The 13,971-nt window shown below is 64.4% G+C and overlaps 3 protein-coding genes across 3 annotated transcripts, besides 4 other annotated features; all 3 read right to left on the reverse strand.

Annotated features, from left to right (window-relative positions):
* The first annotated feature begins 171 nt into the window (after positions 1-171).
* Positions 172-212: a microsatellite.
* Positions 213-246: 34 nt separating this feature from the next.
* Positions 247-289: a sequence feature (A-rich).
* Positions 290-590: 301 nt separating this feature from the next.
* Positions 591-7,085, reverse strand: Tco025E_02690 (uncharacterized protein; the record flags this gene model as incomplete). Its single annotated transcript, XM_029369614.1, has 1 exon — positions 591-7,085. The coding sequence occupies one exon, from the start codon at positions 7,083-7,085 to the stop codon at positions 591-593; it is 6,495 nt and encodes a 2,164-aa protein (XP_029230301.1).
* Positions 7,086-7,222: 137 nt separating this feature from the next.
* Positions 7,223-7,241: a microsatellite.
* A 1,064-nt stretch (positions 7,242-8,305) lies between these two features.
* On the reverse strand, positions 8,306-11,686 carry Tco025E_02691 (uncharacterized protein; the record flags this gene model as incomplete). The annotated part of the gene is made up of 1 exon (XM_029369615.1): positions 8,306-11,686. The coding sequence occupies one exon, from the start codon at positions 11,684-11,686 to the stop codon at positions 8,306-8,308; it is 3,381 nt and encodes a 1,126-aa protein (XP_029230302.1).
* A 340-nt stretch (positions 11,687-12,026) lies between these two features.
* Positions 12,027-12,064: a microsatellite.
* A 90-nt stretch (positions 12,065-12,154) lies between these two features.
* Tco025E_02692 (uncharacterized protein) lies at positions 12,155-13,762 on the reverse strand (the record flags this gene model as incomplete). Its single annotated transcript, XM_029369616.1, has 1 exon — positions 12,155-13,762. The coding sequence occupies one exon, from the start codon at positions 13,760-13,762 to the stop codon at positions 12,155-12,157; it is 1,608 nt and encodes a 535-aa protein (XP_029230303.1).
* Positions 13,763-13,971: the final 209 nt, after the last annotated feature.

Consider the following 13,971-nt stretch of genomic DNA (forward strand, 5'->3'; position numbering starts at 1 on the left):
CTTCCTCCGCCGCAGCCCCCCCCCTTTTTTTTATATCGTTTCCTTTTTTTTTGTTTCTTTTTTGTTTCTTTCCTCCTCGTCTCCCGGTTCCTTCGGCCGCTCAAGGGCGTTTGGTAATCGGCGTGTGCCCCCTGCTATTCCCGCTCTTTGTGGGAACGTGTTTGCGTGCGCGAAAGAAAGAAAGAAATAGAGAAGGAAAGAAATAGAGAAAGTGAGGGAGGAGCCTCCCTGCCGGCAGCAAAGCCGCAAAAAAACACACACACACGCAAAAAAACAACAACAAACAAACGGGTATCGCGGGAGCAGCCAACCAGCGGCTACACTTGAAGGCGCGCGTGCATGGCGGGGGCCCTCCGTCGCGAGCCCATTGTGCACGCAGGGGACCATCAAGAACATCCGTGACCGCAGAAGCAAAACAACGCGAGCATTGCGCTATACACACATACACATATACACACGTACAATGGAAAAAAGTATCGAAGCAGACAAGCAAAAACAGCAAGGGCACTATTAGGGCAACGCGCTCGGCTCCCCCGTCCATTTCCTCTCCCACTGGGGGGATGCTCGCGGGCGGCAAACAATAATTGCGGCTAGGTCGAAGAAGAAAAGCCGAGGGAGGCACAAATGCCCAACATGGCTCTTGACAGCAAAGAGCGAAACTCCCCATCCTCGCCGGTGAGCTCGACAAGGCGGGCCAGTTCCACCAGATCGCCCTGCAGCAATTCCCTTTCCCCCTCCTCCGTGTCCTCGGCAGACGCTGCGTGGTGGCCCCTGCGTGCTGGAGTTGTCCCGGGCGAGTGCCGCCCTGACGGCGGCTGCTGGGGCGCGGGGCCGGGCGGGTACAGCAGAATAATGGTCCGCAGCGTCGTCTTCATCATCTGCCGCAGCTCCTCGTTGGCGGGGTGGGCGAGGAACCTGCGCAGCACCGCCCGGTTGCGGGCGCCCATCGACGCCCGTGCCAGTCGCTTCAGCCGACCACTCAACTTCTCCCCCTCCAGCGCGGCGTCGTCAGCGTCAGCGTCACCGGCCACTGCTGCCGCCACCGCTGACGCCGATGCCGCGCAATCCTCCTCCGTGCGCGACAGCGACGACAACGACGACGGCGGCGGCAGCAGCAGCGTCGACGACGACGACGGCGAGGAGGAGGAGGCGGGAGACAACGACCAGCGGCGCAGCACGTCCAAGCTGCACTTCGCGACGGCGGCCAGCGGCGGGGACTCCAGTGACGAGGCGGGCACAAGCGCCGCGAGCAGCTCCGTCGCGGAGGCCATATCCCCAGAGCGGCGAATGACGGTGGAAAGCAGCTCGCTTAGCAGCAGCACAAACCTCTCAAGGCGCTGCAGCGCCCCGCGCAGGTGTTCAGGGGCTTCGTTGTACGAGGAAACCCCTTGCGGCCCTGTCCCGACGGTGGCGCCGAGCTGCGCGTCGGCAACGGCGACCAGCGACGAGAAGACGGAGGCGAACGCCAACAGCCTCTCACGACGGGGCGCCGAAGAGGCGTCAGAACGGCCATGCACCGCCAGTGGTCGCATCGTTGCTGCTGCTGCTTCTGTTGACGCTGCCTGTTGTGGTGTGGACGCGGGGTTTGAGGCCTCACCGCAGAGGAGGTCCCCAAGAAAAGAGGTGAGGCATCGTTCCACCCTGTCAAAGAAGTCGGGTGGGATGTGGAACGGCACCCCTGGACCGGCCACTGCCAGCGACGCGGGCGAGGCATACTCAAGCAGCAGCAACACACCCGCCGCTCGCAGCACGGCGGGTGCCGTACTGGAGTGGAACGCCCCCTGCTGCTGCGGCGCCTCCACCGCCTCCTCACCGGCGACGGCGCGAAGGAATTCCAGCAGCGCCAGGAGAAAACTGGGGTGAGATCCGGGCGGAAGTGACTCGGACAAGGAGAGTTGACGCGCGAGTGGTTCTGCTTCTTGCGGGGCCGCGGGCTCCGTTATTGTTACCGCCACGGCTCGGGTTTCTGTCGTCGACGCTCGTTTTTTACCGCGCGGCGTTACGCGTTGCGTGACAAACGACATTACCGCGACTCGCGTTGGGAACAGCTGCAGCGCAACGTTCACGACGGCGCCCCGCTCATGCGCACTTAGCGCTGGCCAGAGCATCTTCCAGACCCCAATGACCGCCGACTGCACCCTGCCAGGGAAGAAGTAGGACTCCGTGACGGCAGGGGAGAAGAGGCACTCCTGCACGAGGCGCATGTAGTGCGGGAAGTAGTCGTGACGCCCCCTGCTGCCGCTGCTACTCAGGCCGGAGGGGCTGGGAGTAAAGGCGTGACACAACTGCGCAAAAAATGACGGCGACACGCTTACCGGGGCAGTTGCCGGCGGCCCCGGCGCAGCCGCGGTGTCGTGGCGATGCGGCTGCTGTGCATTTCCCGCCAGCCGCATCGCCACGACATCGCCCAGAGAGGAGACAATGGTGGCCACCACAGCCGCGGTGCACTGCTTCGGCCACGCGCGTGCCGAGGTACTGCCACCGCCGTGCAGAAGCTGCTCTATCGCGATCCACGCAGTCTCCAGCTCGGTTTCCGTCAACAAGGCAGGGTCGGGGGCGGTCATCAAGACATGCAACGCGCGTACGGCGGAGAGAGCGGCGTTTTCCCCACTCGTGTTGCGTGCCACCAGCCGGGACGTACCGCAGAGCTCAATGAAGAGCGCGAGCGTCTCACGCAACAGCACCTCTCCGTCCGTGCGCCGCTGCGCATCAGTGCAGTTCAAAACCAGAACGGCGTGCATCACCTGATAGTGAGACGCAAACACCCGACACACCGCGTCCATTATCGTGACACGCATGTCCTCAAAAAGGGCGGGCTGCTTCCCAAGGTGCGTCAGGAGCCTGGAAATGCACCATTCCTCTTCACTGGTGTATCCACCGTACTGAGCGGACCCAGACTCACTGAGCGACGTGGAGCCCGTCTCGGAGGACCTGCGCCGTAGGTGCTGCGACATCACAGAGCAGCGGCGGGAGCGCGGGGCACTCGGTGCGGCGGGGGCGTCCGCAGCCGCCGCACAGGTCGTGGCAGCCTGCAGCGCGACGTCCATCAGTGGTGCCAAGACGGCGAGTAAGACACACCGCCAGCACTCCGCGGAGAGGCGTCCGCCGTACGTCTGCAGCAGCGAAAAGAGGGTCTTAAGGGCACTCTGCCGCACCTCGGGGCGCACGTCAAGGCAGCCGTCGTACAGCTGTAGCAACAGCGTGCACCAAAGCAGATCGTCGTTCTTGCTCTCCCCCGTCTCTCTGGAGACGACGTAGTCGGCGACGGACCACAACAGCTGGACAGCGCTGAGGTTGATGTTGAGGCGATGCTCGAAGCCGGGGAAGTGGTGCGTCATAAACGCCCCACCGCAGCGGATGAGCTGCCGCAGCCCCTCGTCATCGAGACTTGTGATGCACGAGTGCTGGATCGTCTCCAGGGCGCGGAAGGCGATGCCGATGCTCTGCTTCACGCTCGCTAGAGGGGCGGTGGTGGGGGCGGAGTTCCACCTCGCCCCGGACGGCGCGGCGGTGTGCCGCAGCAGACGCAGCAGGTGCTCCCACGCCGCCCCGCGCAGCTCCTCTCCAAAGCCCTGGACAAGCTTCAACACCTCCTTCAGCACCACCAGGGCGGCCCCGCGCGTAACGGCCTCGACTGCTTCACCAACGTGCGTGGCCAACTCCTCCGTCTCCCCCTGCGGCTCCTCCTGCCGTTGCTGGGACTCCTGCAGGTGTCCGTAAATCATGGCGAGGAGCTCCGTGGGCGCGGCAAGCAGTTCCCTTCTCCCTGCCTCTACCTCTGCCTCTGCCTCTGGCTCTGCCTCTGCCACTGGCTCTGCCTCACTCATGTGGTGTGCAGGGGATTCTGCGCGGACCGGGCCCTGTTGAACTCGCGTGGGCGAGGGAAGCAAGGTGGCAAGCCGCGTAACGAGACCCGCCGTGGCGTACGGCCCCGCCGCAAAGCGAAACCCCACCGCCTCCTCCTTTTCCTCTCCTTGCTGCTGCAGCTCCGCCTTCGTTTCGCCCACGCTGCTGTTGACGCGCTGGCAGAGCTGCGCCGTCACGACGGCTATATCCTCCACGAGTCGCTCTAGCACACCTCCCACCGCCTCCATCGTGCGGTCGGAGTGACGGCAGACCTCGACAAGCCCCACAAGATTCGCAGGGTCAAAGACGTGCAGGTAAAGCGCCTTTACCGTACACCACAGCCGCCGCAGCTGCGCAAGCGAGACGTCTGGACGACAGGCCGCGACCGTCAGAAGTGCCAGCGAGCAGCACTCACTGTTCATGCGCAGTGAGGGCAGGTAGCTGGACGGAGACCGGCGACAGGTCTCCGTGACAAAGCTCTTCAAAATACCCTCCAACGCCACCCCGTCTGGCAAGAGGGCGGTGTGAATAAAGAGGAGGTGCAGCGCATCACGGACGCGGCCTGCATTTCGCGAGACGTCCTGCACGGCGATGTCGTCCACGGCCTCATACTGCGACTGCCGCTGCTGCTGCTCCAACATGCTGTGAACCTCCTTCAGGAGAGGTTCCGTCAGCAGCAGACAGGAGGCCACGGGCCGCCACCCCTCGCCAAGGGAGGCACCCATGCAATTTGCAACGGAGATCACACAGTTTAGGACGTACAGCTTCTCCTGCAGTGCCTCTAGCGAGCGATTCAGAGCGGCGGCGGTGGTGGCAGACTGCATCTCCGGCGTCGTCTTACCTGGCAACGTCCGACCACGGCCAGCAAGCGGCGGGGATCGGGTGGATGGCGCCGGAGATGCCGACTCGTCTGAGACGGGCCTCCGCTGCTGCGATCTCGTCGCTTCGCCCTCCACCGGGTGGCGCCGCTCGGGCGGCATGTAGAGTCGTGTCACGAATATCTGCAGGTAGCTGTCGCGCTGGACGGGGAGGGCAAGGTTGCAGGAGGTCTGCACGAGGTGTGTGGTGCCCTTGAGGACCATGTGGATCACGTCGTCCCCCTGAAGATGCTGCGCCGCGAGGGCAAAGCAGCGCAGGAGCGGGGCGTGCAGCGAGGTGAATAGGGCGGCCACCCCCGCCGCGCGCGCGCCGACGTCGGTGGTACGACTCTGCGGCGCATTCACGGCCTCTCCCAGCCGCGACGCCTCCACCACCCGGGCAAAGCTCTGCGTGAACATCGTCAGGAAGCTGAGCACGTCCGCCGCCTGCGCCGTCGCCGGGTGGCGCGTCTCCGTGCCGTTATTCGGCCCCCGCCCATGTGAGGCGCCCTCGCCGTCCTCCTGCTCCCGCGCCGGCCTCAGTGTACTCGGCAGCTGCAAGGGGCGGGAAAAGGCGGTGGAGAGGGCACCCCAGGGGTGCTCGCCGCCCACAACACTCGCGGTGGCGGGGCGGGGCCGCCCCGCGGTTGCCTTGGGGTGGTCCAGGTTCAGTGTCCCCTCCGAGGCAATGATGACGTCCGAGAGAAGTTCCGCCGTGAGGGTGACCAGGTCTGCAAAGGGGTGCATGCCGCTTGCACCCTCCGCTGCCACATCCTCGGGGTCGGTGAAAGGATTCAGCAACGCGGCCGCCGCGCCATCCTCCGACGCGCGTGCCTGCTGCTGCTGCTGCTGTTGTTGCTGTTGGGTTTCGTGCCGCTGCGACGGCGTTGGCCCCGGCGGCGAGGCGGTTGGCAGCGCAGCTGGGAGCAAGGCACTACTGGAGGCGGTGAGCAGGAGCAGCTGCTGCAGCAGCTCGTGATCCGCGATGGCCTTTCGCCACAGCGTCAGCACCACGGCCATGCGCCGCGCGTTCTCCCCAACCTCCCCACCGTCCTCCTCGCCGCAGAGCTTGACAAGCATGACGTGGTGGCGCAGGACTACCGGCATGGCGTGCCGCATCACCGGCAGCGCCTTGGACAGCGCCACGACCCCAAGCTGCTGCATGAGGGCGAACTCCTCGGCGTCCGGGAGCTCGTCGTTGGGGGACACCAGGTCCACAAGGTTTGGCTCCGCAGGCTGCTCTAAGTTCGACTCACCAGGCGCACGCTGCGAGTGCGATTGACTTCGCACGCGACCCAGCACCACCGACACCACGTCCTCGTTGAGGAGCTGCGTGAGGAAGACGCTGGCCTCATGTGTAGACGTAATCCGCTCACCCTCAGCGAAGTGGGCAGTCAGCGTGCGCAGGAGCAGAAGCCGCAGTCGACGTGGTGCCGGTGGTGGCGCCCCCACCGGTGCGGCGAGGACGTCCACGGGCCCAGTGGAGATGGAGCTGCTGCGTGGCGCGTCCAACTTGAGCCACTTGGGCGCGGCCCCGGCGCAGAGCGCGCACACATCCTTCGCATACGCCACGGCCTGAATCTGCGCCGTAAAGGCTGAGTTGTCGTCCTCGCCCTGCCTGGCGTCCCCGCCGCTGCGCAGGCAGCGAAGCAGCGCCTGTGTGCGTTCCTCGATGGTGGCTGCACACGTCGCCTCCACCAGGGACCCAGGTGCCGCCTGCATGTACATGAGGAAGAGAACACTAATAATGTCCGACAGCGCGGCATTGCCGAGTTCGCAGGCCGAGAGGTATGCCATGAGTGTCTGCAGGATGCGCATCTGCAGCTCTTCGTCCGGCGGCTGCGCATCCATCGCCACGTCGCCCGCGCCAGGTGCCACCGAAATGGACCCCTCACGCAACTCCGCCACCTCCGGCGCAGCCCCCGCGTCCAAGAGCAAGGTGCCGGCGAGACTATCCCTGCTACTCCACCCCCACGCCGTTGTGCTGCGGAGACCGCCCTGCAACAGGTTGAGACTCCCGCCCTGAGTACGCCCCAGCAGCTTCTGCACGAGGCGACATATGACGTGGATGACGCTGCATGACATGGGCAACATTCGCAGCGAGGCCATTTTCCCCAGATCGCTGAGGCTCTGCATGAGCAACGGGCGAAGCTGCCGTCTCCCGTGCAGCATGTCACAGGCGAGGACAAATGTATGAAAGATGTCCTCTGCAGTGAAGCCCTTAATGCGCGCGGACTGCACCGCGTCACGCAGCGGGCTCATCGTGCGGTGCCGCGTCGCCGTGAGGAGCAGGTTGTCCAGGCTTGTCTGAAAGACGGTTACCACAAGCGCGGCATTCGTTGACTGAACCGCGGCGGCAGCCGCGCCCGGTCGGGAGGGCATTAGAAGAAGCGTTTACGCCGCTTCCGTCCCCACCCGCCCCGCCCTATTTTTTTAAAAAAAATATTTTATATTTTCTTCGTTTCTCTCCCGCGTCGTCCCCCTGTCAAAGAGCGAAGGTGAAAAACACACAAACCAACTGTGTGTGTGTGTGTGCGTATCCGTGCACGGGCACCTTTACAAGTAATGACTCTATATGATGACTCCCTCGCCGAGGAGGCGGTGTCTGGGTATTCCGGCGAGGGAGGAATGAACCTAGTCGTGCGAGAGGCAACCCTACCTGCCGCCGCGTGTGTGCAGGCGTTGAAAGAAGTAAATACGCACAACGAAAGGAGGAGAGAGAGAGATAATGTGTGCGTGTGTGAACGCGTCAATGGCGGGCGGGATGCCGGGCAGTGTGGTGGTGCGGAGTCCCGCCACGCGTCAGGGCTGCGGCGCCGGAAGAAGAATAAGAAGAAAACAAAATCCAAAGCAAAGCCAAACAAAGGAATAGGAGGGAAGGGGGCACGCCGATACAATATAACGACAGAGGGGGAGGGCGGTCTACGCTGCGTCTCTCACGTGGGTCGCTGCCCGGAAGTTGCGTTCGGGCCGCGGCGGTTCGGGTTGTGCCTCAGCAGGTAGTGGGCAATGAAGTCAATCGGGTCGTCGGGCCGCGCCCGCGAGACGGCGGCCATCGCCTCCATCAGCAGCGGGACACACGCGTGGTCGAGGTAGGCGCGGGTGCCCGCCAGCGTCGCGGCGGCCCGCCCGCCCTGCGGCTCCTGCGGCTCTACACGAAACGCGGGGGCGGAGGGCATTTTTCACTCTCGCTCTTCTGCAGCGTCTGCTTTGCATGAGTGGAGGAAGCGCCCCCCCCCAGCAAAGCGGCGAAGCCAAAAAAAAAAACGTAAAAAAACAAGAAGGCAAATGGGAAGAAGCTTCAAAAGCCGAAGCACCACAAACCACACACCAAAGGCGGAGGGCCGCAATCCATTATGCACGCCCTTTTCTTTATCTGCGTGTTCCTGCTCGCAGCAAAAGAACAACAACAATGAAGGAAATGCATGACTGTACGCACATGGACGCATTTGCGTGGGAGAGGGCGGGGGGCAAAAGAGCCCAATAGCATCATGGCCACCAGCTCGCCACTGCAATCCACGCGGCATCTCCCTCTCCCTCTATATACGCACATCCCGTGAATCCTCCGCATTTTAATGACGCCGCACACGGGACAATCTATTCTAGTCCCGCCCGTGTGCCCCCGCCACGACTGCGTTCTCCTCCTTCTCTTCCTCCTCCTCCTCCGCGGATGTTGTGGGGGTGGCAGGCGCGGCAGCAGCGGCGCTGCGCCCAGGGCGGCAGAGCTGGCGCCACGCGCCGCGATCGCGTGGGAGTTGCCCGAGAGGCACCACCACCCCCACCGCACTATGACCGAACCCGACCTCGTCCTCCACCACGCTGCTGCACGGCGTCCGTGCCTGTCCGCTGAGACCGGCGGCGCTCGACGACCCCCGCGAGCCACGAAGTCCGGGCAGCGTTTGCGTCTCTGCCCGCCGCGCCTCCGGCGAGTTCTCCAGTGCCGCTGCCTTCTCACTCGTCGTTCCCCCCGCCGCGGGCCGTACGGAGGCACCGGCCGCGTCGGCTGCCGTATCGTGCACAGCCTCCGGCGGTGACAACTTCGGCTGTTGCTGCTGCTGCTGCTGCCGGGACGCTGTCGGCGAGGCTGACGTTATCCGCGTGGCTCGCAGGTACCCCAGAAGCCGCGCGTTCTCCGCCTCCTTCACCGCACATCGCTCGTGCAGCTGCGAATTGCGTCGCTCCAGGGCCTGGTACTCTTCGCTGAGCGTGGACCACCGCACCTGCAGTGCCTCACGCTCCAGGTTCACTGTGGCCAGGAGCGCCTCCTGCTTTGCAAGCAGCCCCTTCAGGGTGTCCTGCTGCTCCCACATCGCTCGCTCGTTCCACAGCCGCTTGAAGTTCGCCCGCTGCTGCTCGTAATCCGCCATCAGCTGCTCCAGCCGCGCGCGCAGCGTGTCGGCCTCCTGCTGCAACTGCCTCCCACGCTCGCTTACGGCATCCACCGTGCTCTGCATGTATCGCTGATGACGCTGAACCGCCTCGTAGGCGTTTTGCATCGCCGTGACGACGCCGGTGAGGGTCTTTGGCGTGCCGTAGCGGTGCAGCAGCGCCTGCGTCTGTGCGCCGGCCTCCACCACGACCACCCGCTCCGCCTCCTCCACTTCCGCAGCCTTGACGCGAGCAGCACCACCAACACCTCCATTCGTCCCACTTGCAGGATAAGCCTCGGTGCTCTTGTCGGCGGAGACGCGGCGTCGACGTGCCTCCGTGTCGGCCTCCTCCTCGCGCTGCTGCCACTCCGCCTTGTGGTCATCTTCCCGCATGCACTCCAGCAGGGAACGCAGGTCCTCGTAGCACTGCTGCGTGGCAGCCTCATGCTCCCGCAGTATCTTCTGCTCCGTCGCCGCCTGCGTCTGCGCGTGCCGGACTGCCTCCTTTGCCAGCAACAGGGAATAGTGCTGCTCCGCCGCGGCACGTTGGTAGCCGTATGCAAGTAGAAATTCCATCTTTGCAACCTGGGCGTCTAGCGCGAAGCTCTCCAGCCGCGCACACACCGCTTCCGCGCGGCGGGCGATGAGCTCTTCCTGCACCTTGCGCATTGCTGCCTGCAACGCGTCCCTCTCAGCCGCAAGGTCACGCTGAAGCTCTGAAACAGTAACCCCGTAGTGCCGCTGCGCCTCTGCCGCCGCCTGCATTCGTTGCTCTGCCTTGCCGCGCTCCTCCACCTCTCTTTGTAGTTGTTGCCGCTCCGCCGCCAGCTTTTCAGTCACCTGCTGCAGCTCAGAGGCCTGCTGGGCACACCGCTGCTCTAATTCCCGCTCTCGCTCCTGTGCCTGGGCCCGTTCCGCAGCAAAAGACTGCTGCAGCTCCTCACGGAGCCGCACTAACGCCGCCTCATTTGCCTTGAGAGCTTTACTTAACTCCTGCGCGTTGTTCCTTGCGGCTAGCTGTTGAAGCTGCTCCAGCTGCTGCTCACGGGTCTCGCTTTGCCGCTGCGCCTCTGCCGCCGCCTGCATTCGTTGCTCCGCCTTGCCGCGCTCCTCCACCTCTCTTTGTAGTTGTTGCCGCTCCGCCGCCAGCTTTTCAGTCACCTGCTGCAGCTCAGAGGCCTGCTGGGCACACCGCTGCTCTAATTCCCGCTCTCGCTCCTGTGCCTGGGCCCGTTCCGCAGCAAAAGACTGCTGCAGCTCCTCACGGAGCCGCACTAACGCCGCCTCATTTGCCTTGAGAGCTTTACTTAACTCCTGCGTGTTGTTCCTTGCGGCTAGCTGTTGAAGCTGCTCCAGCTGCTGCTCACGGGTCTCGCTTTGCCGCTGCATCTCTGCCTGGGCTTTGCCAAGGCCCTCAATGACGTCGCCACAGTGACGCTGCGCGTACTTTAACTGTGCCGCCAGCACCTCTAGTCGGGCACGTTCCTCCTCAAAGATCGCCTCCCGTTGCTGCGGCGACTGCTGCGGCTGCACGGGGGAAGTGCCGGCGGCGGCGGAAGAGGCGACGGAGGAGGGGAAAGAACAGCCCGCCGCCGCGGAGTTGCCTGACAGTGACCGGCGGCGCAACGCGGTTTGCGCCCCGGCGTCGGCCGCATTGCCGTCGTCGCGGCCCCACACACCGTGGAGGCTGTGCCGCAGCGATCCCAGGCTGGCGAGCGAGCCGTCGGCGTACACCACAAGCCCCTGAACGGAGCGGAAAAGGTGGCCCACGACATCGGCGAGGTACTCGTACTTGTCGCGGTAGTTTCCCTCCGCCTGCACCGTCTCCAGCAGCGAGGTGGGGGCGGAGAGGCACTCGCGGCACTTGGCGAGCTCGTGCTCGCGCGTCACGTCCTCAAGCAACGCGATAAGCTCCTCCTGCGCCGCCGCCTCCGCCGGCTCCACGCCACCGTGTGCCGGCTGGGTGGGGCACTCCGTCGTGTTCATCCCCGCGTCGATGCGGTTATCGGTTTGAGTGGCCTTGAAGGACTTGAGCGGCGGCGGGGGCGCGTCCGCGTTCGCCTGCTGCGCCTCCTCCAGCTGCCCGGCGAGCGTCAAGAGCTCCACCTCCCGCTTCGCCAGCTCCGAGGCGAGGTTGTGGTACTGGTGCGCCTGCACCGAGAAGAGGAAACTCTCCACCACCTCCCCCACCCGCACGCGACAGTACTGCTCGGTCGTCGCGTCACTCAGAAGCTGCATGAAGATGTGATCCCGCGGAAGCTCGTTCATGAGGGCGCTTAGGATGGCGCTGATGCTGCCCCGAAGCTTGTCGTTGTACAGCTGCCGCAGCACGGACTCCCGCCGCGCCACCTCCACCACGGCGTTCACGCCGGTGATATGCGGCGGCGGGGGCTGCGCCCCACCCACGCGGCCCCGCTGCGACGGCTGGGCGGCGGAGGTGTTGTGGCTGCCGCACGTAGACTCGTTTTCCCCGTCAAGTGAGGCGCCGCCGATGTGGCTCGTGTGCATTTGACGAATGCCGTGCAGCTCTAGCGGCGTGCTCGTGCAGAGGTTGTCGTACACGCGCCCCGCCATTTCCGCGGCGCGCAGCTCCTCCTCTGATCCATGATACATGTGTCCTTGGCCGTCTTCCTCCTCTGTTTTTTTTTTCTGTTTCACCCTCCTTCTTTCCCTTGCTTTTTTTTCGTTTATTATTACTTCTGCTCAGTGCGGGACTCCCTCCCTCCCTCCTTTTGTTTCTTTCTTCCCAGCCCCGCCCCTCGGCTCCTTCGCTGCGCGGGAAAAGGGAGATTCGGCGTCAACCGCAGGAAGCAACGAGGGCTACAGCAAGAGGGCGCCGGCAGAGACAGGCACCGTGCACGTTGCAGGGCCACACCACCCGTACGCGTGGGCTGCCCATCTCTTTCCCGCCGCAGATTTGAGGGTCCACCGCCGTTGGACAGGGGGCGCAAGTACACACACACACACACACACACACACACACACACACACTCACGCTCACGCACGCAAGTCCTCTCCACAACACCACGCAAGACAGTCGCGGGCAGAAGGGCAGGGATGCACGGCGGCAAGAGTACGCAGCTACAGCATCGCCAACGCGGTCCGCAGTGCCGCTTGGAGCTCAACGCTCTCCGGGTGATCCGGCGACACCTCCAGCGCCTGCGCCAGAAGCTTGTACGCCTTTTCGAAATTGCCCGCCCTAAAGGAGAGGAGGGCCAAGTTGTAGAGCGGCTCATGCTGCTCCGGCGCGACCTCGATGGCCATGGCAAGGTCGTTCACGGCCTGCTCTACCTGCCCCATGTGCAGCTTCATCACCGCGAGGTTGTTGAGCGCCTCTGCGTGGCGCGGGTTGGCGCCGAGCGCGACCTTAAAGGCGCGGTGGGCGAGGCCCAAGTCACCGGTGCCAATGCCCACATGCCCGATGTTATACCACACATCGGCTAACGTATCGTCCTCCGTCGCGGTGGCTATCGCGCGCTGCAGGCAACTGAGGGCGATGTCGTACTGAGAGCTGTAGAAGCAGCATAGACCTAGGTTGTTCCAGAGCTCCGTCGTCTGCACCCCCATCTGCAGCAGGCGACGGTACAGGCGCAGCGCAACCTCGGGCTGTTGTTTCTCGTAAAACATGTGCGCCGCGACGCAGGCGACCGCCTCCACGTTGCTGCTGTCCAGCCGCAACACGCTTCGGTACAACTGGCACGACTTCGCCGCATCTTGCAGCTGATCGTACAGGCGTGCCATGCCGAGCAGAAGGTGGTGGTCAAGGCGATTTTTTTCCGCCGCGCCGGAGAGCAACTCGAGCGCCGTGAGGGGCTGATCCATCTTGGTAAACACCCTGGCGAGCCGCATGACGTCGGCCACGTTCTCCTGAACGGCGAGCGCCGCCTTGAACTGCCGCTCCGCCTCACGGAGGAGACCCAGGCGGTAGTACGCCTGTCCCATACGCGACATCCACCACCAGTCCTTCGGATGCCGCTCCAGGGCGACGCTCGCAAGCTCCACCACCATCCGCGGCCGGTGCTCCACGTGCAGCAAGAAGTCGCAGAGAAGCCTCGCCACCACCGGCGACCCCCGGCCGCAGTGCTCCATGTTCAGCTTCTGCACGTCGATGTGTGGGCCACCAGGAACAGACTGCAGGGACGCCGTGCCAACGCGCATCATTCGTGACGTGATGGGGCGTGCGGAGTTTGTGCCTGGACGGTTCCTGCTCTGCGTCCCAGGCCGCGCATACCCGTAGCGGCTACTGATGGGGCGTGCGGTGCCCTGCCGCTGCGCCGCGCCGGTCGCGGCAGGCGTCCTCTCTGTGAGCTTCCGCCGCTGCAGGGAGGTGCCGGGGCGAGGCGTCGTGGAGGCGACGGTCTGCTCCCCGTCCAGCAGCACCTCGTCCACGCCGTCGTCCTCCACGTCGAGCTCGTCGAACCAGTTCTGCAGGACGAGCGCTCGTGCCTGGATGAACCACAGCGCCTCGGCCTCGCCAGCCGCCTGGGCCTGCGACGGCGGCGCCGGCAACGTCTGAAGCTGCGTTTCATGCAGCACTGCGAGGTGATGCGCCGAGACGGCGATGCACTCCTCCAGTCGGCGGCGTCGCAACAGGCTCAGGGCGTAGTAGGCCGGATCCATTCCCCTTGGCAGCGGTGGCACTGCGTCGGCGGTGTCGGCGGCGGCACCGCCGTTATTTCCATGCACCATGCGTGTCTGCAGCTCACCGCGGCAAAGCGTGTCCACGCCGCAACGCGTAAGATCTACGCAGTGCCAGGGGCACACCTTACGGAGTGGCCTCTCTCTATCTCTCTATTTGTGTATATATATATATACACACACCGCCTTTTCTTACCTTGCCGTGTGGGTTTGTCGTCGCGAATGGACCCACCCCGGCCTCCCCCGCCTTCTCTCGCACT

Source organism: Trypanosoma conorhini (assembly GCF_003719485.1).
Source record: "Trypanosoma conorhini strain 025E chromosome Unknown Tco_14.4_contig_00109, whole genome shotgun sequence".
NCBI lineage: Eukaryota > Euglenozoa > Kinetoplastea > Trypanosomatida > Trypanosomatidae > Trypanosoma > Trypanosoma conorhini.